Source organism: Phoxinus phoxinus (genome assembly GCF_949152265.1).
Source record: "Phoxinus phoxinus genome assembly, chromosome: 3".
In the NCBI taxonomy this organism is placed as follows: Eukaryota; Metazoa; Chordata; class Actinopteri; order Cypriniformes; family Leuciscidae; genus Phoxinus; species Phoxinus phoxinus.
In genome coordinates, this window is record NC_136878.1 from 13,457,018 (window position 1) to 13,480,926 (window position 23,909).

Here is a 23,909-nt window from a genome sequence, read left to right on the forward strand (position 1 = left end):
ATTGTCGCACCTGAATTGAGGCAAGCCGTAACATTCTGTAAAGTTTCACGCTGTAATTTAGCACCGCAATACGAGTTTAACAACGCAAAATTGGTCATAACTCGGGTAAAGCGGTGCTAACCACGCTTCGGAATTACAATTGTGAATCGTTCCTTTACCCGGTGTTAAAAGCGGGGTTTAGAACAACGTTACGCGCAGTGTGAAAAACCCTGTTGAAATTTCAAATGTGGCGTGCTGTGAACGTATATTTGCATAGATCATTCATCACATTTTTCAACTTAAAAGAAAGTCTGATAACAAGATTTTGTAGATAAAGCTTGGTATATTTCCTCCTAACCCCTGTAAAAAATATATATATTTTAGACAATACTCTTGTAGGCTATACCACAAATGTTTTTTGTTCATATTTTAAAAAAAATAAGTTTTGGTGTGGTCCAGTTTTAAATGCAAAATTTAACAGTAAAAATTAAATGAACAAACTTCCTGTTGCTACTGGAAATAAACCTGGAGATGAGACTACGGGACCACAGGCTTTTTATTAAAATACTGTAACCCTGGGCCTGGATTTTCCTTCGTAGTGTCACACTGAGAAAAAGCTACTAAACACAATGTGGACAACATGTATTAACACAGAAACATGTGTGTTTGATATCCCTGCTGAGGTAAGAAACTTCTCATGAGAGTGAAGCATCACAGAAAGAAAGAAACATGCCATTACCTTCACCACATCACATTATTGGTAAAACAATTATTTTGTAATTAAACCTAGTTACAAAACGTTTAAACTCTGCTGGAAACATGGCACATTAAAACATCTCATCATTTCCATCTTTCTGTCATCTGCAGTTACTCCGTCACTCATTCAGCTCCGTGTGCTGTACATGTCTGCGTCCTCTGGATTAGACTGGCCGTGGTCCAGCAGAGAAGGGTGAGGAACAAAGCGTGACTTTACTAGGATAAAAGGAAAAGTGGGATATTAGTATGTGGAGAAGAGGAATCAAGGATGCATTAAAAATTAAGGATGCATTAATATTGATCAAAAGTGACAGTAAAGACTTTTACATTGTTACAAAACATTTCTATTTCAAATAAATGCATGACCAAACAACATTTCCCATTATTTGGAAAGCAGGAGATTGATAAAATAGAAAAATATATATAAAATCAAATATAAAAAGCATAAATTACACACAAATTAAGGTGCATATTTTGCTCGTAATGAACCCTTCCTGTTTTTGTCCGGTACAAAAAGAAATAGATCAATTCATCCGTTTTATTCTACAGGAATTTCCTAGGAAGGCTGCATTAGACTAGTTGGAGGAATATTTAAAAAATTAAAAGTTCTCACTTGTGGCTGGCTCAACTACAGGAGGTTGAGATGAAGGCGGGGCCTCTTCTGCTGGGGGCGGGGAAACAGAAGCCGGTTCCTCATCTACTGTGGTATCTTCAGGAAGGATGGGGGCAGGTGGTGTGGTTTCCTCTACTGTAGATGTAGTTGAGGGCGTAGCCTCTTCTATATCAACCGTAGGTGCAGGGACTTCAAATTCTGGACTAGCAGGGGCAGCTTCTGTGACAATTTCCGGATCAGACTCCTCAAGAGGAGTAATACTCGTTTCAGCGGAAGGTGTTTGCTCAGGAGCAGGGTCTTCAACACAGTCAGCAGGTGCTGCGTCTAGGGCAGTTTTAACCACAGGCTCTGGGACAGGGGGCTCAGGGGTGCTTTCTTCGACAGTTTCAGCAACAGGCTCCAGGGTGGATTCTGAATCTCGGTCAGTACCATCGACAGGTTCAAGGGTAGTTTCTGTAACTGGGGCAGTCTCAAATGCAGGGGGAGATTCAGGTTCAGAGAGTGGGGAAGCAGTTCCAGTTGTTAAATCAACAACAGAGGGAGGTTCTACAACATCCTCTGATACAATATCAGCTACTGAGGATAATTCCACTGGTTCAGCTTTGGATACTGGTGTAACTTCCTCCTCTGAAACAGCAGGGGGCGGCTCAGACTCAGGTGAGAGTTCAGAAAGTGCTTTAACGGGTGATTCTGTATCTGGGCTCGTTACTGCAGCAGCAGACTGTAAAAAAAATTAAACAATATATAATAACACTTAACATTTGAGTAAAATAAATGCAAAATTATCTTGACAGGCTAATTGGCTACGCTTAGTATAAAACTTCATTTTTGTGTAAAGTTTTTTTTAAAGTAGCGACAGATCTTTTCTTCCATATTGTGACGTACATTTGAAATCTGTGAAACAGATTATATATAATAAAAAAAAAAAGGGGTGGGGTCCTAGGGAATTGGTCCTATTCATCGGTTGATTGTAAATATCTTAACGCAACCTAGTTGATTATAAGAAACAGGGTTTAAGCAGAAAAGATGATTGGAGAAGTCTGTCTTTTCACCGGAAATATATATATTTTTTATATAATATTTTTGTATGAAAAATTCAAAAAAAGTAAAAAAAAAAAAAAAAAGTGCACAGATTAATTGTTTACAGTAAGATCAACAACATTTAGAAAATGCCAACTTTAAGGCCCTTATATTTGCATTTATTAATTTAGCAGACACTTCTCCAAATTTGCGATATGTACTATAAAAACCAACATAACTTGGTTTTAATATGAAATATGTCATTACCGGTACCTCCACGCTAACAGCAGACATGATGACATCTTCCTTTGGTTTGGATTTCAACATTGAAGCAACAGATGAACTGACAGTATACACCTTTTTACCTGTGATCTATTAAAAAAAAGCAAAAATGAAGAAATATATCAGAGAAGAAAAGATTTCCTAGGTATGGGAAAAATGAACATCAAGTCTGAAGAAAATATTTTTGGGAGAGAGAAAGACTGTACCTTCAGGACTGCTACAGTCTGTGTGGGGTAGCATACGGCAGTACCAGCAGTAGCCAGTCCAAGAGGTACGACAATCCTCTTTAACCGAGAGCCTGGGCAAAAACCAGAGGTGGGAGTAAGTCACACATGTTCAAGTCACAAGTAAGTCTCAAGTCCCATACCATCAAGTCTCAAGCAAGTCTCAAGTCGCAGTACACACAACCAAGTCAAGTCAAGTCAGTGGTTCACTTCAAGCAAGTCAAGTCCTGCTAAGGGTCAAGTCAAATTACAATACCAAACAGAAAAAAAGTAGAGTTTATATTGGCCTCAACCTTATTTATTTTTCCCTCAAAAATGATTACCTTTCTTATACATTTATATTGTAATATTCGTATAATTTATTAGCATGCATTTATGATTATACAAATTTTGAATTGTTATTATTATAATAACAATTAGACCATTTTTATTAAGATAAAGCATTTGAAGGTAAATTCACAAGTGTGATGCATTAATTATATTAGTTTTATAGTAAATGTCATGTTTAACTTTGCTTATATATTTCTTTAATGGAATATCACCGGCAGGCCAATATTTGACCCCTTAAATTGATTTCCAGGGGCATTTTTTTCTAACAATGTTCTAACCATTTTTTTTCTAACCATGTATTTACACTGCAATTACAACACCATAAATAATGCTATGAGATTAATGATTTAAATATAATAATTTTAATATAGAAAAAAATGTGATTTCTCAAAAAAAAATATAAATTGTATATTTTTAATTATGAAATTAAAACAGCCAATAGGTGGCGCCAAATCACCGTCTTAATGCACGAGTCATAGAAGCATTTATTAAAACTGATTCGTTCAAACCGGCAGATTCATTCTAGAACTAAGCAACTGGGTCTCTGAATCACACACACACACAAAAAAACCCGGTTTTGCTCAGAGACGCATAACTTTTTCTGTGGCTTGTTTAGAACTATTGTCATTGGAGAAATAGAGCAAACAGAGAATATTTACAATATTACATCTAAAATGTCACATCACAATATTCACTCTTTGTTTACTGAACTGTTGTATAAAATCATTATCACATTTCCAATCGCGCCAATATTCAGGACATATTTTTTAATATCATATGTTATAAATAACTCATCGCCTATATGGCCATTTTTTCCACCACATCTTGAATTGTGGGTGCATATTAATTCTGCTGGCATTTTGCCCCCAACCCCCTGATAGCATCTGACCCTGCTTCAAGAGAAACATAAAACACGACAAATCATAATTAACAGTTTTCTATGTTGTTTTTCGTCATTGGAAAGAGCGACATATTTGGCTTTAAAGCATTTGAAAGAAACTATGGCAAATGTCTGTGAAATGATGCACGTATACAAAACATATGCCATCATTAATTATCATTTGAATATTGAACACCTGATATTGACTACATTTGAAAACATAATTTTGTATAAAGAAGCATGCTGTTTTGACCAATATTCTCTCTAGATTTGACGTTAGTCACATTACTATAACGATCAGGTTAAACAAGCCAGCTTACTTTTAGACGTGGTAAATGAAGTTCGAGGTTGTGATGGTCGTGTCCGATATCCCTTGCCAGTTATTATCAGTGTTGGGGCTAGTTACTCAAAAAAGTAATATATTACATATTACATATTACTCTCAAAAATAGTAATGCCTTACTTTACTTTATTACTCCCTGGAGAAAGTAACTAGTTATATTACTAGTTACACTACTAGTTACATTTTTTTTCTTAATTACTTTATAATTGCCTGAGACGCATCAGATGGAGGGAGAACATACAAAGGAGGAGTGTTCTTAAGGGTCTTTATTACGCCAACAACAGACTGGCACTGTCTAGCACAAATAACTACAAACAACTGTACTTGTGCAATCAAGTACAAAAAACAAGTATTAATTTACTCAATGTTTAACAAACACCGTCTGGTGCAAACAATCAATAAATTTGATTGTCAATTTATCCCATACGGAAATGTTAAATTATTATTATATATGCCAAACTATTTACTATTTAACTATTTATTTCAAGTCTACAGATCAAGTCTATATATCCACATTTCATTTTTGAATCTTTTATAAATAAAATGTATTATTTATTATTATTTTACCTCTTCTTGACCAGCTCATAAAAACAAAACAAATACTACACAAATTATATTTGAAAACTGATAATTATATATATGTGACATGTATGTAAAAAAAAACTATTATACATACATAAAATATATGGGCTGGTTTTATATGTCAATTATTCCATTTTCTAATAGGTTTTATATATGGTATATTTTATGATATATTTCATATATGTATATTTCATATATGTACATATATTACATTTCCGTATGGGATAACAAGTCTAAACTTTTTGCTGCTTGTGGGGCTGCTCATTCATGTCACTCTGTCGCTTCGCAACGAGCTTGATGTGTCCGTGCTGTCGGAAGCGGTGGAGAGCAGCTTTCTCCCCGGGCAGAGTGTGCACTTCACCGTCAAGTTATTTTCCTTCCGTTGAACATATTCAAAATAATTACTGAATCTCCACCCGTCGAAACTAGCTTTCTGTTGCTGGGAACCTTCCTCAGCTTGCCGTTGTTGACGCTTTCATTTTCCCCCATCTGTCTATGAGGATGCCGCTCTGCGGCTGGCTGCCGGGTGTCGACCAATCGGTGATGGTAAATGATACCTCGTGCCAAACCCAGACCAATCACTGTTACATTCACGCCCTCCTCCCCTTCCCTTCTGTTCTCTGTGTTGTGTGCCTTGTGTGTGATGGTGCTACTGGCAAATGTAACGCAAGTAACTAGCTCGGGAAAACTGTAATAATATTACCATTTTCAGACGAGTAATGCCTTACACTACTAGTTACTGAAAAAAGTAATATTATTACAGTAACGCGTTACTTTGTAACGCGTTACACCCAACACTGGTTATTATGCGAACAGCAAATCTTCTTGTATGAATATGGTCAATTTCTAGTGTTTATATCCAAAAAGAAACGATGCTGGGAGACGTTTTTGTATTTAGCGCGCTCACTGCATTGTATGTTTTTTTTTCTGGGCTTGTGCAGCGTCACGCAATCGCGCAGAATCTGATGACTGAGTCAATGGTTCCGTTGCTTTCATTTTGTTCATCAATTGATGTTGCGATGATTTATCTAAAAAATTATATCAAGTCATTCTCGAGTCGTACAGCTCAAGTCAAGTCAAGTCTCGAGTCATTGGATCTCAAGTCAAAGTCAAGTCGAGTCATTTTCTTAATTTAGTCAAGCAAGTCTCAAGTCCTTACATTTGCGACTCGAGTCAAGTCATGTGACTCGAGTCCCCCATCTCTGGCAAAAACACATACACACAGATGCTGCTTCCTAATCGATTTAAATAGTAAAACAATATGTAGTGACCGCACACTAAGCTTACCCTTGCGTGCCAGAACCAGGCCACCCAGTCCAGACACACCGATGACACCCACTCTTGGCAGGAAGCCAGGGGGTGGATCTCGAAGGAAGTGATACGTGTCTGAAATGAGAAGGTCAGGGGTTAAAGGTCAGGTTCACAGTCATTTCATGCCTTTCGCTCAATCGCACACATCAGACTCACCTTGCCCGGCCTGGTAAACAGATATCACACCAACTTTGACTGAAGTCAAGGCGCTCTGTGAAAAGAAGAGAGAATGCTAACAGATCATTTTGTTGTTGTGTCAATCATATTATAATAGCTATGTTTCCACCCAAAGTTGCGGATTTATCCTGTACGTTAAATTGGAATATCACATAAAACATCTGCGAATAAAGCACAGTTTTCCTTTGTTGTTGTTGAGCATCGAGGGATTTATGTAAATGTGTTTCCATTGTAGTTTATGCGCATGTCTTGTTATTGGATACAAAAAGTATCCAACTCAATTGAGTGCATTAGATTTTTTTTTATGCACACTTTTAGAATTTATGTGAATCTTGCTGTTTCCATCCAGCGCTTTTTCCAGAATTTGCATAGAAATAGGTGGACATGGCTAATGACAAACTAATTCCTTATCATAGTGTGACAGGACAGCATGTGTATCAGACCTGCACGGCTCTGACATACGGCTTCAGGCCCGTCCTCACGGCCCCCAGCCCCGACTGCACTACACCAGGCTGCTCTTCCACTAATGGCACAGCAGGAACATCTGGGGAGTAGATAGACAACTGGACAGAGGCAGAAACAGAAAGACAGGTCATGGTGATATATTTAACATAATGCATTACTCCACACTAATACACTACTGTTCAAAGTTTGGGGTCTTTAAAATCTCTTAATCTCCTAAGGCTGCATTTATTTGATCAAAAACAGTAATATTGTGAAATATTACAATTTAAAAATGTAATTTATTCCTGTGATGGCAAAGCTGAATTTTCAGCATCATTACTCCAGTCTTCAGTGTCACGACCTTCAGAAATCATTCGTACATGCTGATTTACTGCTCAAGAACTTTTGTGGAAAACACAAAAAAAATTTGAATTTATTTTAATTAACTCGTTTGTAACATTATAAATATTTGTCACTTTTGATCCAATAAATGCATCCTTGCTAAATTAATGCATCCCCGATAATGCACATAAATCAAAAACACTGCTAATAGGTGTATTCCATTCCAAACATGACTTCTTACCTCTCTTGGAGATATTAGCTCATTTTTTTTCTCATTCATGGAATAAATTCTGAGTGAGCCCAAACCCACTGCAGCAGCAGCAGGAAGCGCTGCGTACTTCAGAATCTGAGGATCAACATAATATTTTATTAATAAAGACTCACTTCAGTGGTTGACCATCATGCTGAAGTATTGCATACATACTCATATACCATAGGACTTGTTACTACCATATTTCATGCCCAAAACATGGGAATATGATGGTACATTTATGTGTTGTGTAGTTTTCAGTGAACATGTTTGCAGTAATACAATGCCTATAATATAACGTAAAACTACAAAAATTACATTTGTAGTATAACAATCAGCTTTGTCCTGGCTGAGCGTTTTCCCCCTTTCAGCTTCTTGATCTTCTCTTAAGCACATTATCTGTATTAGTTTAATGGGCTGAAGCAAGAGAAGACGCTTTACTGCGTGTAATAATCCCAAACCAAAAGCTGTGTTTTGAGTCTTCTGAGTGATAGAAAGCGACAGAGAGAATGTCGTTTCCCGAAACCCAGAGACAGGTGCCTCAAACTAATCATTATGTGTGAGAGTGAGTTTAGGAACAGCATGTTCTTCGCTGTGGTTTAACAAACAGCGTGCTCACGCTCTGATTAACGGCTGCATCATGCCACTCATGCGAAATGATACTTGACGATATGCGTGATACTCTGCTGCAGAATTGACATTATACATTATTTTAAAAGAATACACGACATGATCATTTGAACTAACTCAGTTGGAAGTGTAACTCACCTTGGCCGCCATGCCGGTCCCGCCCCCTTTGGTCTCACTACGGAAAGCAGGAGGAGACATAAAAGCCCTCAAAACGCGAGAGAATATTCTTGATTGGCTTCTCATTTTATTATTAATGTAACTAATTTTATTCTTTAGGATAAGCCCTTTGAGATGCATCATCTTGTTTTCAAGGGGGTCCTAATACACAAAAGTTAAACAACACAAAACAAAACAACGTCACCTAATTCAAAACAACAAACACACCACTACAAAAATGACTTCTTATTTTTTTGCTGCCTTGCATTAATAAATATAATCATATATCATTATCTAAAGCAATTACAACACGTTTCAAAACAACGAAACAAACCATTTTTAAACATAAAATGAAGTAAAAGATTGTACATTTAAGGGTAAATTATTCCAATCTTCAGGAGCCTTAAACTTAAATGTTTTCTTCCCAGAAACTTTCTTAACTAAAGGGGTAAGAAAAAAAATAATGTGAAGAATGTCTTAAATTATATGATGATGAATATAATATCAAATACTGTCTCAAATAATTAGGTTACAAAATGTACACATTTGAAAATAAATTACATCCAGTGAAGATGCCTTCTAATATTGAGTGGAGACCATTTGAGTAAGTCATACATAATATGACTTACTCAAATGTATATTATATTAATAATAATAACAATTATTATTACTATTGATTTTATTATTATTAATGCAAACCAAGCTTCCATTGTCTTGACAGATGAGACCTGTCTTATGGTCCAATTGAGGTATTTGAAGATAGGCTACACATTACAAGTGTAAAATTTGTTTCTGTTTCCCATTGCAGTTTCATGTGCAGAGACAACTGTAAGTAATCAGGTGTTCACTTTTTGATTTTAGAGAAAATAAATAAGAATGACCAGATAATCTATAAATCTATATATGATGTTGGTTTAGTGGTAAGATTCTTTTTGTTGACAAGAGACCCATCAAAACTGATCCTTTCTTAGATAAACCAAGTGAAATTGGTATTGCATGTCAGTGGATGACGGACATTGGAGGCATCGCACGACAACACACAAATGCAGAGTGCAGAGAACTCAGTTTATTAGTTTAACATTTTACAATCTGTATTATATATATTTATATATGTATTTATATTTCTGAAAGCAAAGAGGGTTAGCTTTGAATAATACTGTGAATAAATATCAGGCTCTTCCTGGTGTTTTAATATACAGAAGGGGACATTTTTGAAAGAAAACCTTGAAAAAAGAGCAATATGTTCCGTCTCAATGTTGCAGTGCAACTTACACCTTATACAGCATAGCCGTGTGGGGGAGAGAAGGGGGGACATGCCCTTAAAACCACAGTGAAACCCCGATGGCCTGGATAACACTCACACACTCGCGCGCACACACACACACACACACACACACACACCATGAGATGAAGCACAGTAAAGTGTAATCAACATTCTACATAAAAAGAATCATTAAAACTGTAACAGGCAGATGTGAATTTGAGACTCGCTTTGGTAAGAAAGCATCGACCACGGACATAAAAGTCTGTGTGTGGGTAGTGTGTGTCGTTTGTTCCAATGAAATTTACAATTAACAAGCCATTGAATGAGTACATTCTATTCAATTAAAATACATCCCACGAGATTCTAAAAAGTGACAATCAAACATAACTGTAACACTGAGCACATGTGCAGGGCTGCATTTAAACCAATGTGTCTTGATGATGTTTTAATGTGAACAAAATGAGAACACACACACACACACACACGCAACATTTAGCAGGGGTACGTTTTGCACTCCACAGCCGGGAATGAACCAATTGATTTTTTTGTTTGTTTTTTAATATTTTAACCTCAAATTCTCTCCCATTGTACTTTATCCAATTCTAGAATCCTGAGCCACTGACGTCCAGAATTGCGAAAGGGAATGAAACGTTGGCTTTAGGCTGGTGGAGTCTGTCTAAGGGACACGTACATTAGCAAACAGAAACTAACAACCTGAATGTAGCCCATAGCTCAGAGGTAATGACCAGCAAAGACCCGGAAACAAGCAAAAACAGTCATAACATCAGAGAAGCAAAGCTTTTCATCTTTTGTCATCTTTTTTGTAGAAAAAAATAGAGAGTAGAAAGGTTCTGCGTTGGCAGAGTCAAAAGATTGCATTCACGAGTACAATTCACAGTTTTAAACAGAGGATGCAGCTATGCAAATAATATGTTCTTATATACAGACTGTTCTCTGGCCTGATAGCATATAGTAATAATTTTTTAAACCATGCATGAGTTTAGCTATAATATAAATATTCTAAAGAAGCCAAATTAAACACGTTACTACCTGCCAGGAGTTCATCTTTTACCATATACGAACGCAATGGTCATCAAACTCTCAAAAAGAGACTCTTCTGCATCCATCTGACTCGCTTTCTTTCTCTCATTTCTCTAATACACGCACACATACGCACATACACACACACACACACACACTTTTCAACACTCTTGCTTGCTTCGAGAGTTGTATAGAGTAACACAGTAGGGCGGTGTTGCTTGGTAACAGAGTGAAGCCTGTTGCCCATGGCTACATGAGTGCTCTTCCTGCAGCATTCCGAGGGAAGGAAAAAAGAAAAATTCTAATAAACAAATGAACAAAAATCTTCAGAAGATATAAAAAAAGATTACTTTTTTACTCCAATCAGAGACAAAAATAAGAGATTCGTTTTTATATATACGGTCCTATTTTGTTCAACTGGTGGTCAATTAATCTGAAAAGATGATTCTTCAGGCATGCAGCGGGCACCTCGCGGGGCCTTTCTTCCATCCGTCTTAAACTGTGGCCGTGATGAAATATATTGTACAGAGTTTGCAATGAGCCGCAGGTGTGCAGGTAACACTTTCGCTTTCACGACGAGCAGTTTGAGTCACCTTCCGGTGTCAGTGCCTGCGTGTGTGTGTCTGCAGTAGTTCTGGAGGCTGGGTCACTTCTTTGACATTGATCTTACAGTGTATTGGTTCAATCTGGTGTCACTCACGCTCGGGAGGAGGGCAGTATCAGGTCATCCGTCAAGGAAAAAGTGAAGACAGTCTGGATCCACAGTGTTTTTCAAAGTGTGTGTGTGTGTGTGTGTGTGTGTGGGTGGGTTTGAAACGCACAACTCAGGTTATTCATATACCTTTGTCTGTATTTTCAGCATGTGACTGTTTGTTTGTCGTGTGGGTGCGTGACAGTGTGTTTCACACGTGCGTTTCTATGAAAGAGTGAGTGTGCATCATCAGCGTTGGCGAGAGAGGTGAAAGGTCGTTGGAATCGCTGGGCGGTTCCAATGGGGCAGAGCTGAACTCACAGATATCCAGGAAGAGCTCGTGGTTACGTTGCTTCCATTCACGAAACTTCCTCGAAGTCAAACAAGGATCGTCTAGCACCTGACTGATTATCGCCAAGTCACCCTCCTTTGCCTGTGGGTGAAAGGGAGGAGAGAGAGAGAGACAGAGGTGGAAAATAGATGATTCAGAACACGAGATGCTCAATTCATTATTTGTACAAAAAGCATCTGATTGGCTAAGGCGTTTGAAATTCTTCAAGTTACCGAAACGTCAAAAATCTGCAATATGAAGCATAACAGGTTTTAACAAATATCAGCTGCAGAGGAGTAGCAACAAGAGTAATTGGTTTAGCTTTCAGAAATGTCTAAATTTCCATTTTTTGGGGGGGAAATTATCATAAGTTTTATTTTGCTTTGGAATTTTTTTTGAATCTGTTAACACTCCAAGCCACCGAATTAATATTCATGAGCTAAACTGATGAGGTTTATAACTTGTCAAGATGACAGCTGACAATGTCCTAGTCTTAAATGTTTACGAAGATCCTCTAAAAATGTCCATTAGATACCTCTAGATTTGTTTACAGAGATTCACAGACTGTGATGACACTGCAATAATTATATATATATATTCATTATTAAAAAAATTGTAATGTACATTCAAAATTTTGGGATCAGTAGGATTTTTTCTTCTTTTTGATAAAAAAAAACTTTAATTCAAAAGCGACAGACATTTATATTGTTGCAAAAGATTTCTATTTCAAATAAATTCTGTTTCTGTTCTGTTTTTCTATTTTATTTAAAGAAATCTGACTAATATTAAGCAGCACAACTTTTTACAACATTGATAATATCAATAAACAATTAAGCACCAAATCAGCATATGATTTCTGAAGGATCATGTGACACTGAAGACTGGAGTAATGATGCTGATTGCCATCACAGGATTAAATTACATTTAGAAATTTCATAATATTACCGTTTTACTGTATTTTTGATTTAAAAAAAATGCAGCCTTGGTGAGCATGAGCTTTCTTTAAAAAAAAAAAAAAAAATCCTGATTTTCCCTGGTTTATAGTTTACTTCCACATTCCAAACCCTGAAGTGTGAAAAGGGTCCATTGCTCCCTGTGTTTTCATACCTTCAGCGTGGAGCGGAGAACCCGTATGCGGTGCAGTCGATCATTTGTGGCGGGGTCATTGCAACGTTTGATGAAGGAGCGTCTGAACTCTTGTTTGGTGGAAGGCCTCTGCTGGCCGAAAGCCGAGAGACTGGCCTGTTCCAGCGATCGGTACAACTCCTGCAGGCCGTCCGTCCCGTCAGACACTTTCTCTTCGCTCTCAGGCCTCCTGCTGCTGGCTTTCCTCATCTGCTTTTCCTCCTCTTCCTCCTCCTCTTCCTCGTGGAGATGAGTTCGTGGCCTCAGAGTGCCGTGCGTGTGCGTGTGAGTGTGTGTACGAGCGCTGCGGTGCGAGTGTCCTCCGTGTGTGTCACGGTGGCGTGGGAGGCTCTGGCTGCGCTGCTTGTGAGTGTGATGGCGGGGTCGGGACTCCTCGCTGTCCGTCAACGGAAATGGCCCATCGCGTTCCAGAGGACGCCGGCGCTGGGCGGGAAGCGTAGCCTGCCGGTGCTGGTCAGGTGACAGCAGGGATGGCTCCTCCTCTTCTGCAGTCTGCAGGTAGTGTAGACCTGTGCTGGTCAAGGGGGTTTCAATCAGGTCCTGCCAAGAGCGGCGTTCTCGATGGGAGGATCGGCAAGAAGAATGGGACTCCTCGGCAGAGGAATGCGAGAATGTGGAGCCGCTGGAAAAATGACGCTCAGGAAATGGACTGGACGAAGTTCCCTGAGGACAACAGAATCACTGCTCATTAGCATTGTCAATCTATCAGTAAGAGAGCTAGAGGTATAAGAAGATAGCCAAAGAGAGCAACAGAGTGAGTTTGCTACACGTTTTCCACCAATATAGTGTTGGTGTGAAGGCCGGCGCTCAGCAAACCTTTCTCAGAACCGGCCCATGTTTCCAGAGACGTGAGCCCGAAAAATGACATGCTGTAAGTGACTGTTACTTCATATATTGGCAACAAACAAACATGGTGAATCAGTCTTTGTTTGCAACTCATTTTCTCAATGTAATTTAACATCTTTATAGCATCATGAGCTGGATTTAATATGACGTACACTTCCGTTCAAAGGTTTGGGGTCGGTAGGATTTTTGAAAGAAATATCTAATGCTCACCAAGGCTGCATATGTCCAAACATGTTTTTATTTCAGACCGATGAGGAAAAAAGTGGTTGGAGTGAATAGGAATAGGAATGAGGCACTGAGTTCTTGTGTTTAGATTTATTGATTGTAACGAAAACAATGTAGTTTTGTTATGCACTTTAAAGTTATGCAATGCACTTTAAATGGCTCACCCAAGAATGAAAATTCTGTCATTAATTATTCACCCTCATGTCGTTCCAAACCCGTAAAACTTTCGTTCATCTTCGAACACAAACTAAGATCTTTTTGATGATATCTGAGAGCTTTCTGTCCCTCCATTTTGACTACGCAACTGAAACTTTGACGCTTCAAAAAGTTCATAAAGAGATCGTAAGAGACTCGATTGTTTTATATAATTGAGGCTTTAATTCATTCAATATGAATTTAATTCATATATAAACATTGAATGAATGTTTATTTTTGGAGGAACTATCCCTTTAAATTGAAGAAAGAAAAAAAAGAACTTGTTTGAGACATTATCCTGACCTCTGATGTCACTGGTTCATGATTTGAGGTTTAAACGTCAATAAGAAACCGGCACCAGAACCAGTATGATGGCGGTGTGATGGTGTCTGTGCTAAAGAAATTCAAAGAGAGTTTTTGGCTGAATATATGCATATATGTTCGTAGACGTGTGTTTATACTCACAGGCGGGTTGTGGTGGTACGTGGATTCCTGTTTGAGTGTCATAGACCCATCAACCTCATCTTGGTCACTCTCACTCCAGTAATCTAAACAAAACAAATGACATCAGGATCACATGTACATGACAACATAGATTATGATAATTAAACTAGGCTTTTCAACTGCTTCAAGTACAACCATTCATGGAATGGAGTGAAACTAGAGTCACACTATGGGCTTATGACAACATCACAGGATGTGATCTCACCTTCATCAGGACGTGGTACTGGATCATCAGGCGTGTAGCCAATCGCAGCCAAGCCTAAACGATTCATCCACCTGCAACAGGAACCAGAGACGTGAGAGGAAATAACAGGAAGGGACAGCTGAAGTCTGAAGGGGCTCTGAAACCACTTACCTGTTCATCTCCTCTAAATGATCAGTAGCAAAAAAGAAACTCTTAATTTTGGGATGGCATGCTTTAAAGGCACTGAAATGAAAAAAGGCAGAGAAAAAGAGATGTTAAGTCACAAATATCTAGTTTACAATCAATTACTGTGTGTGTGTGTGTGTGTGTGTGTTTGTAAAAGAGAGATCAGCAGTTCTGCAGTGACCCAGATTCCACTAGCCGATGGGCTTCAAACACAGACCCGCCCCGAAACCAGCAAACCCAACACAACAGAGAGAAAGAGCTATTACTGTTGTCTTCTAGCACTCACTGTTTCCTCCTGCACTCGATCGCTCTGTCTATCCGAAACTCTGGCAAACAGATGAAGCCCTCTGCTTTCTCATCCTGAGCAAACAAATAAAGAACAAGATAAATCACTTCTGCATCATAACTATGGTAGGTGTTAGCATAAATGCAAAGATCAGCATCTCTGAAACTGAGAACATATGATGCACATTTTATTGTTGTGGACAAGAAAACTAAACATCACACCAGCATTGTGAGCCTGTGACTTGCCCATCAATGAAAGTAGTGAGTACTGCTGAAAGTGCTGATAATTGTGTAATTGATAATAATAGATTAATTGCTGGATGTGGAGATGATGAGGTTTTTCAGTGATGCCAAAAGTGGAAATGGATCATAAAAGAAGGACATTACACACACACACACACACACACACACACACACACACACACACACACACACACACACACACACACACACACACACACACACAATCGTACAGCCAACAGACTTTACCACCCGAGGGAAGGGAATTGTGTTTGTTTGCTTACATTCTGGTTGGTGTACCAGTACAGGTTGGAGTCTTTGAGAACGAACCAATACTTCTTCCATTTTTGCGTGAAGTAGCCGGTGGCGTCTTTCTTTTTCCATAGCCAGCCTTCACAGTCGCCATGACCCAGATCTTTGCAGGCAATACGCCTTCTGCTGGCACTACTGAGGGAACCTATACACACACACACAGCATATTAAATGACAACCACATATGACAGAATAACTTTGGGATAATACAATCACACTTTATATTGTTCTTGACAAACACAGCACAGTGTAATACAACACACTACCTAAGTGCTTAGAGTAAACCCAGGATCTTATCATCATACCTTTGCTTTTCTTCTTGGGCTTGGTCCTCAGAGAGGCATAATGTACAGACTAGAGAGAGGAGAGGAAGGACACATGAGAAATATAGGACTTGATTCATAGATTACTTGTTTCAGAAGGCTCGTAATTGTGACATTCTCAGTTGTAAGGATTTTATAAAAATCATTATCAATAAACAAATAACCTTGCACACCTGTGGATAATTCATAGGGGCGAAGGCTATAGCCAAAACTCAATATAGAAACAAAAAATCCCACACACTATCCCAACTTTCACAATTCAGAATCACAATTTTTAGCAACTTTTCGGTCCCAAGAAACATTGGTGAATAAATTGTGATACTTTTTGCATTGCAGGTTGGGATAGTGTGCAGGATTGTTTTTAAATAATGAAATGATTAAGTATTAAATACTATAACATATAAACATGTTCCCTCTTTAGATCTAAATATTATACAAAATGATGGTTATTTTAGATTTTTAAAAATGTGTTAAATTCTAATTATATTGTCATAATTCCTGTCTTGTGTTCCACTTGTCTTGTGTACTTTTGTCATTTCCTGTCTTGTGCTAAGTTTTGTAGTCCTATGTAGTTTTTCATGTTAATTCATCTCCCCAGGTGTATCTTGTTTCCTCATTATCTAGTTAAGCTTGTTTGCCCCTGTGTATTTATAGCCCTTGTGTTTCACTTGTTACTTTGTCAGTTGTTGTACATGTATGGTTGCTTCTAGTTCGGTCCTTCTCGTGGTTTTGTTTTTGTCCCTCGTGTTCTTTATTATTTGTTCTATGTGTTATTTCATTAAAGCCCTGCAGATAGATCCTCGCTTTCTCCAGCACATTACAACTATAAAGTGCCCTGATTTAAACTAACCATTATTTAATCTAATATTAAAACAAAAACATTGCAATAAAAAATATAATAACATAATGGATAATATCAAAAATATTAAAAAGTAAATATTTTGTTGTGCCTGTCTAATAGTGCAAAATGTACCTTAAGTTGAATGTCCAAACCTGAATAATATACGGTAATGAGAAACCTGGTGTTCATCAACTAATTTCTAACTACCACAACACTTTTTGTTGCAAATAAAGATTCTCCAATGAATATAGATCTTCTCCAGTGATACATTAGCAAGAGAAGTTGGATAAGACGGGTGCATAAAGATCACCTATCTTTACTGAAAATGTTAAAGTTGTATCTGTACCTTTTGTTCCCAACACTATGTATTCTCATTACCACGACTGATGCTGTAACTGTGCTTGTGGTTTACCTTCCTCATTGATGCCCCTGCTTGTCGGTCAAGTCCTGAACTGGCATATCTGCAGAGAGCGAGAAAGAGAAATAATATATAATAAAATAAAATGTTTTTTTCTCACCTATTTAACTTGTATATAGAGGTAATGGACAGGATGCTGGTTTTTGAGGTTGACTTCAAAACTGATTCTAACTGAAACTCCTGCTAATGCTCACGCACACCCTCAAACCAACAAACAGACACACACATACACACTTATGTTTGTTTCACAATATAGTGAGGTCATCTCATAGGCATCCATGACATGGGCAAAACACTCAATTTAAATATAAACAAGATTTGGCCAATTTTAACTAGTGAGGTCCAGCTTACTATTTGATGTTCAACAGGTTTCACTTCATTAGTGAGGATATTTTTGGACGTTACAAGTATAGTGATACATGTAGACAAACACACACAGACACACAATTGTAGATTAATTAAACACAAAATCTTAGCCACTCAGAAGACACTCTTTTATCTAATTCTCTGTATGCATCGTAACAGCAGAGAAACGGAGATCGTTCCATCTTAAGACAGACACGTTCCACGGAATGAGAGTCCACACACACACTCTTACAGCTTTAGTCACAGGAAATAAAAAAACCTCCTTAAGACTGCAGTCAAGGAATTTCTGTTCCTCATTTTTAAATAAACGGCAGTTCATTGAGCTCGAATAAAGCCCTGAGAAGCATCCTGATATCTTGTACATCAACAAACAAAACTCTTGATATGCTTATTCTGAACTTAAAGTGACCGGTTTCAAACCCATTATCTATCATAAGATATCATGAGGAATCAAACTCTCCTTCATCTTTTGGGATAAAGTTTATTATACTAAACTGATGTGCTGTCACTTTAAAAACTCAAAACTTGCTCCCCAGTCTAAAAAGAACATCTCCAGAAACATCTCGTTCTGACATTCTTGCATTATGAGGTAGGGAATTGCAAATATTAACATAATCAGCTGCATTTACACATCAATGACATTAATGTTCTGAATCTTGGCCAGTCCAGTCACAGTCTGGTAATAAGGAGGAAGCAGAATTGATACTGTCAATCTAAACACTACAAGCAATAATGATAAAAATAAAATATGGGGAAATCCACCAAACTTGTGCTCTGTATAGCGCCTACACATCTGGCTGTGTGTAGCACCTGCTGCTAGGAAAATCTTTTGAATGAGTCCGATTATTTTGTGAATCTGTCACAATGTAATGCAGGCTATGCAAAGAGGCAACCTACAGCTTGTGTGTCAGAGCACTTTTTTCTCATTTTACAAGTGAAGAGGGCGTTTACAAAACATTCTTGAGGACAAACCAGCAAAAAAAAGGGCAAAAAGTAAGAAAATTATCTAAAAACATAATTATGACTTCAAGAACTTGAAACTTTTTGGTACCGTAAGTCAAATTCAGGGAATAAAAAATATCATACAAAATAAATAAATAATACCAAAATGCATGATCAATTAAATAAGGTGTGAAGTTTACTCACCTATCAGCATCTGCTCGAAGTGTGTCTGCCGTTCTCTGGGGCAATGAACAGAATGACACAGAGAAAGAGAGACAGAGAGGAAGAGAGATTTGAATTTCCTGTTCTGAGTTATGTAAAGACTGGTTCAGAGACGTGTGAGTTTGTGTATGTACAATCACATGACAATCAAATGAATGTTGTGAGATGATGCAATTATGAAATTTTGGTCACTTATACTATATTAGGTATCTTTAATTACTATGTACCGGTACTTACATAAAAAAATTGTTAGGTATAATGAACTTATTGTGTTTTGCTGCTATTGTGGTGGGATACGGGTAAGGTTAGGGAAAGGTTTCGTGGTTTGGTTAGGTTTAAGGCTGGGTTAAGGTGTGGTCAATAGTATAATTACAGATGTAATTACAGAAATTATTTACAGCTGTAATTACAGAAATTATTTACAGCTGTAATTACTTGCAGGTATTATTTAAATACCTGTAATAAGGACAATGTAAAAACATGTATGTACACAATATATGTGTTGTATCAAATGATTAATTTAAACATTAAATCAAGACAGCTCTGATCAGATTCAACATTTTACTTACATGGTAGTGTGGCATCGTGTTTGAGTCGGGCACGGGGAAGGGCAGCCCCTCGGGGGGGCCTGTGTCCAGACGCACAGGTGGGGCAAGCATAGATGGACTGATGGGGAAACTGGGACTGCTGGGATTCCGGCTCTTCTTCCTGGATCTCCTGCTTGTGTCCCGCTGGGAAAACTCTGCCTCTTCCTGAATCAACACAATCCTGTCATCACTGAGGAACCGCAAGAGGGAGGAATCAGAATCTGATGGAGAAGGACAGAAAGCAAACAGGGAGTCACACACTGAGAGAAAAACAGCTTATAATGGGAGCGTGTTGCAAAATATTCAACTCTATGTGTTTGTGTGTGTGTGTGTGGTTTTAGAGGTTTATTTCCCCTAATGGAGGTTTGCTTTCTATTTATATATGTGCAAGGTTCGCCTACGTATTCTCTGTTCTATTTTAGAAGTTGTGTTTCCACAAAAAAACGAACAAACTAAAAAGTAGTAATGAATGAGTTTACATGTTAACAGTTAACTTGTCCTCTCACAATCCCCCCAAAAAAGAAAGTTGGTTACTGTCAATATCACACATCAAGGTTAAATATTTTAGTTCTTCTCATACATTAAGAACTGTTAGTAAAGAAGAAAATATCAGCTGAAATTATATTTCATCTGCTTCAGTTACTAATTAAAGATAACAACTTGGTTAAAGTGTTTATAATAATATATACTACATTCATATTTTAAAAAAATAGCAGTAAACACTTTATTGTTATTATTAATTGAAGGTGATGGACTGTAAGGTTTCAAAAAGACTAAAAATGTAAATCTGGATTACAATAGAAATCTCCAATATGCTCACATTGTTCTGCTGGAAAAAAAAAATACCACACACACACACAAAATGTGTTTCTTATTAAAATATATTCAGGGGGGGAAAAGTTGTAAGTCCTACGCTGTACTGATCAACCAAAGGCAAAGGAAATGGTTGTCTGCCGTTCCTCCAGCTTTCTGAAGCTTAGGTGGCTTCTTCAAAGAAATCTTTGCTTACCTCAGCTTTCACAAACAAGCCTATATAACGGTATTTCCTGCTTTTGGTTGCAAAGCTCACTAGAAAAAAGTCGCTGCCTTACAGGTTTGTGTTCTCAGTTCCGATGCTCTAAAATGTCAGTTCTATAGTTTTGTGACATTTACGTTCTTTGCAGACGTGTTGTTAGTCAAAGCAACTTGCACAAATCACACACTAATGGCAAATGCCACGATATGCAACTAAGAATGACACATGATGTTGTTAAACCAGATTTTATCTATCAAGAATAAGTTTATAACTAGAAGCTCCTCGTTAACTAGAAATATAAGCATACATTAACACACATCTTTGGCATAACATAATTAGATGAGATCATATAGTCACAGATCTCTGAATATGATGGACACTTAAAAAAAAGGGAGAAATATGAGTAGGGCAACTTATCCGCTGGTTTATCATACACGTCTCTTTCCTACTAATACCATAAGGATCAGATATGGAGTATTCATGTTAGCCTCACATTACAGACACTGAGCTCTGAACTAATATCCTCAACATCTGTCTGTTTTTAAAAAGACAGAACTATTAATACCACTTTCAAATTCCTTGCCAGATAGACAAAATCCCAGTTGTGCTCAAGTCAAAAGTGAGTCAAATTGACAAAGTTTACTTGGCGCCAGTGGAGTAAACAACAAAGTGATGTAGTAAAGTATGCAAAAAAAGTCAAAGCATCACCTCTGCTTCCTCTTTTGTAAACTCCAGATTCTTGAGGCTCTGCCAGCCATTCAGTTCCCATGGTAACCTGTCGGAGGTCACCTACAGGCAGAGACATACAACATTTGAGTGTGTCTGTGTGTATGTTGTGGTGCGTTTCAGAGCATCTATCATCTCCTTTTTTAGTGTGTATTAGTGCACACAGTAGCGCAGCTGCAACATACTAAATGGCTGAGATTTGCAGTTTAAAGCCGGAGCTCCTTGGTGGCTTAATCTCCTGTAATGCACTCTGCGTTTATGTCCAGCTTAAAAAATAGCCATCCAGGCATGATGTAAGACGTACATTGTGTAACATCGCACAAGCATACTACAATTTAAAAATGCATGGTTGGAAACTGTGTAGTTGGGAGTGTTTCATATATTATTTAAAACAGAGAATGCAGTATACTATAGTGTATAGAAACAATACGTAGCCTAATATTATGTTGTATTGAATCAAGAGTACTGTACTTATATGAATTAGGATGGCAACAACTAATTGAGAAAATCGATAATAATAATTACTCTTAAATTCACTTAAATCCCAACTGTAATACAGAAATCAAAATCATCCTGTCCAGACACAATGCTTTTAAAAATAAAATGTGCATAAATTAATTTCAGTAAAACAAATACTACCATATGTAACTATATATTTTTAATATGTACACTGTAAAAAAAAATTAACCTCTCCAAGTCAAAATATTCTAGTGACTGGTCACATCTAAATTTTAAAATTGGCCCAAGTGAAATTCTGTAAAATAAATTGAATTAATTGTTGCAATAGTCTGTTAACATTGGCTCAATGAGAAATAATATGTCAGACTAATTGAAAAATTTAGATGTGACCAGTCACTAGAAAATTTTGACTTGGGGATGTAATTTTTTTTTACAGTGTATAATATCATATTTTATGATATTACATTTTAATTAACAGTAGAGCGAACTGAAATGATTGAATTGGAATTATTGAAAATAATGGTACAATGCAAAACAAAATAAAAAATTATTCATGATCTGAAAATAGGTCTTGTTTTCTTTATAAAATTACATAAAAATCCTCCCCATTGATTTATTATTATCAGTTGGCAGTGCATGTTCTTCTACTGTTTAGTAATTTTATCCATCTGTTCATTTGCCAGTCATTTATAATGCGGCCTCCATGCAAGTATTCGTGGTCTTAAAATAGGTCTCATTTTCTTTATAAAAATATATAATCGATAATAATTAGTACAAATAAATCATTTAAATCCAATCATTTTGATCTATACATGTGGAGCTGGGGAAGATGGAGGGTTTCTGAAAGCGTGCTGCACTGCCATAGCTGATGCTGACCAAGTTTTTAAAGGTCGAGCAGCGAGCTTATTGGCTACTGATACAGCAGGAACCAATCAGCTGTGCCCTATAGAGAATAATGTTATTGCAAGCAGAATGAGAGTTAGATCTAGAGTTTCATGACAGAACTTTGTATTTATTTGAATTTTTATTTACGTATTTGCATTTTTGTATTATCCCAGTATTAGTTGCAGCCCTAATGTGTATGTTCTTACTGTGAGTTGGGGTCCGGTCTCTGCGTCGCAGTCCGGTATTTCTCCCAGAATCCTCTTCCAGGAGGGGGAAGTACTGGCCCCCCAGTACTTCTTGTTCTACATAATACCCTGGAGAATCGGAGCCAAACACACCAAACCCACCCCGATCCAGATCCTCCTCTCTAAGAGAATGACAACAGGAGCAAAAGAAAGAAAACAAAAGGAAAAGAGAAAGAAATTACACCAACATGATAAAAGAGACCAACGGTTTTGGTTTGCATATATTTCATATGTAAATACCTGTGTCCGTAGACAGGGGAAAGAATAAAAACATCATGTCCCCCAGGTGTGTCCACTCCAGGTGAAAGTCCAACTGACCCCAGCGTGCTGGGTGGTGTAGGAGAACCACTGCATGGACTGGTGGACAGCGGCTGCCAATCAAAAGCACGCACAAAATAACATGACTATAAAGCTAATGGGACTTTGTTGTTATTATATTAATGGGGCTATATGTAAAGTGTAGAATTCAGAAACCCTTATTAGCGACACCAGTGGCCGTTAAGTGAACTGCAGCCAGCAACTTATTGCTCGTGCTCTCACTCGTGCACAAGTAACAGACTGATACAATGCCCTGATATACTCACCACAAAATAGTTTTTTGTCCTTCGCTTACAAGTAAAAAGAAGTTGGAAATACCTTTGCAGCGATATATTGTTAACGAACATCCCGATGCCGCCCACACTATTGACAGTGACGTTTAGATAAATATGTAAATATGTGCTACGCGCTTTTTGTAGCTTAAACAGTAGAGCGTTGGCCAAGGATAAAAGTGTCTGCCAAATGCATAAATGTAAATAAATGTAAATGTTAACATAAACACACAATGACAGCGGTGAGAAGGCAGCGGTTAAGAAAGCATCCGTTCATAGTGATGTGGAATTTTTTTTCACCGGCATCATGTCGACAGACGAGGTTTGATTATGTTTGATTATAAAGTATATTTTAGACTATAAACTACATAGATCTGGCTATGTGAGACTATAGTTTTAATTAATTATTTCTTTACATGACACATTACAGTACAAAATGGCTCTTTCAGCATTATCCTGAACAATGTAGCATTCATTTCTTGTGCCATTGAACGAAAGAGAGATTCTCAAAAGCGCGGTTA

At 37.6% G+C, this 23,909-nt stretch overlaps 2 protein-coding genes across 5 annotated transcripts in view; both read right to left on the minus strand.

The window, feature by feature from the left end:
- Positions 1–355: 355 nt before the first annotated feature.
- Positions 356–8,398, minus strand: apool (apolipoprotein O-like). Of its 4 annotated transcripts, none has more exons than XM_079606858.1 (9): positions 8,302–8,398; positions 7,525–7,629; positions 6,941–7,060; positions 6,477–6,531; positions 6,297–6,395; positions 2,857–2,948; positions 2,642–2,740; positions 1,349–2,069; positions 356–951 (listed from the first exon to the last, which is right to left on the minus strand). In XM_079606858.1, the coding sequence occupies exons 1-9, from the start codon at positions 8,359–8,361 to the stop codon at positions 863–865; spliced, it is 1,440 nt and encodes a 479-aa protein (XP_079462984.1). In that variant the 5' UTR covers positions 8,362–8,398; the 3' UTR covers positions 356–862. The 4 variants fall into 4 exon arrangements, with proteins under 4 accessions (XP_079462984.1, XP_079462983.1, XP_079462986.1 ...); XM_079606857.1 differs by having other exon boundaries at positions 2,636–2,740; positions 8,302–8,396; XM_079606860.1 differs by having other exon boundaries at positions 8,153–8,304.
- Positions 8,399–9,370: 972 nt separating this feature from the next.
- The window catches only part of LOC306995321 (connector enhancer of kinase suppressor of ras 2), a 46,885-nt gene continuing 32,346 nt past the window's right edge, over positions 9,371–23,909 (minus strand). Inside the window, exons 10-23 of the mRNA XM_079606836.1 lie at positions 23,039–23,169; positions 22,760–22,920; positions 21,192–21,272; positions 19,451–19,689; positions 18,864–18,898; positions 17,346–17,394; positions 16,075–16,123; positions 15,742–15,914; positions 15,219–15,292; positions 14,918–14,989; positions 14,768–14,838; positions 14,524–14,606; positions 12,754–13,455; positions 9,371–11,748 (exon numbers count right to left, since the gene is read on the minus strand). Coding sequence (XP_079462962.1) covers positions 11,527–11,748; positions 12,754–13,455; positions 14,524–14,606; positions 14,768–14,838; positions 14,918–14,989; positions 15,219–15,292; positions 15,742–15,914; positions 16,075–16,123; positions 17,346–17,394; positions 18,864–18,898; positions 19,451–19,689; positions 21,192–21,272; positions 22,760–22,920; positions 23,039–23,169 — 2,142 coding nt within the window. The 3' untranslated portion in view covers positions 9,371–11,526. The remainder of the gene's footprint in view (positions 11,749–12,753; positions 13,456–14,523; positions 14,607–14,767; positions 14,839–14,917; positions 14,990–15,218; positions 15,293–15,741; positions 15,915–16,074; positions 16,124–17,345; positions 17,395–18,863; positions 18,899–19,450; positions 19,690–21,191; positions 21,273–22,759; positions 22,921–23,038; positions 23,170–23,909) is intronic.

Excerpts from the sequence above, each read along its gene's own strand:
- apool (XM_079606857.1), bottom strand. The coding sequence starts at position 8,361 with ATGTCTCCTCCTGCTTTCCGTAGTGAGACCAAAGGGGGCGGGACCGGC. Across the intron at positions 7,630-8,301 it reads GGACCGGCATGGCGGCCAAG|ATTCTGAAGTACGCAGCGCT; the intron begins GTGAGTTACACT and ends GTTGATCCTCAG. Across the intron at positions 7,061-7,524 it reads AGCTAATATCTCCAAGAGAG|TTGTCTATCTACTCCCCAGA; the intron begins GTAAGAAGTCAT and ends GCCTCTGTCCAG.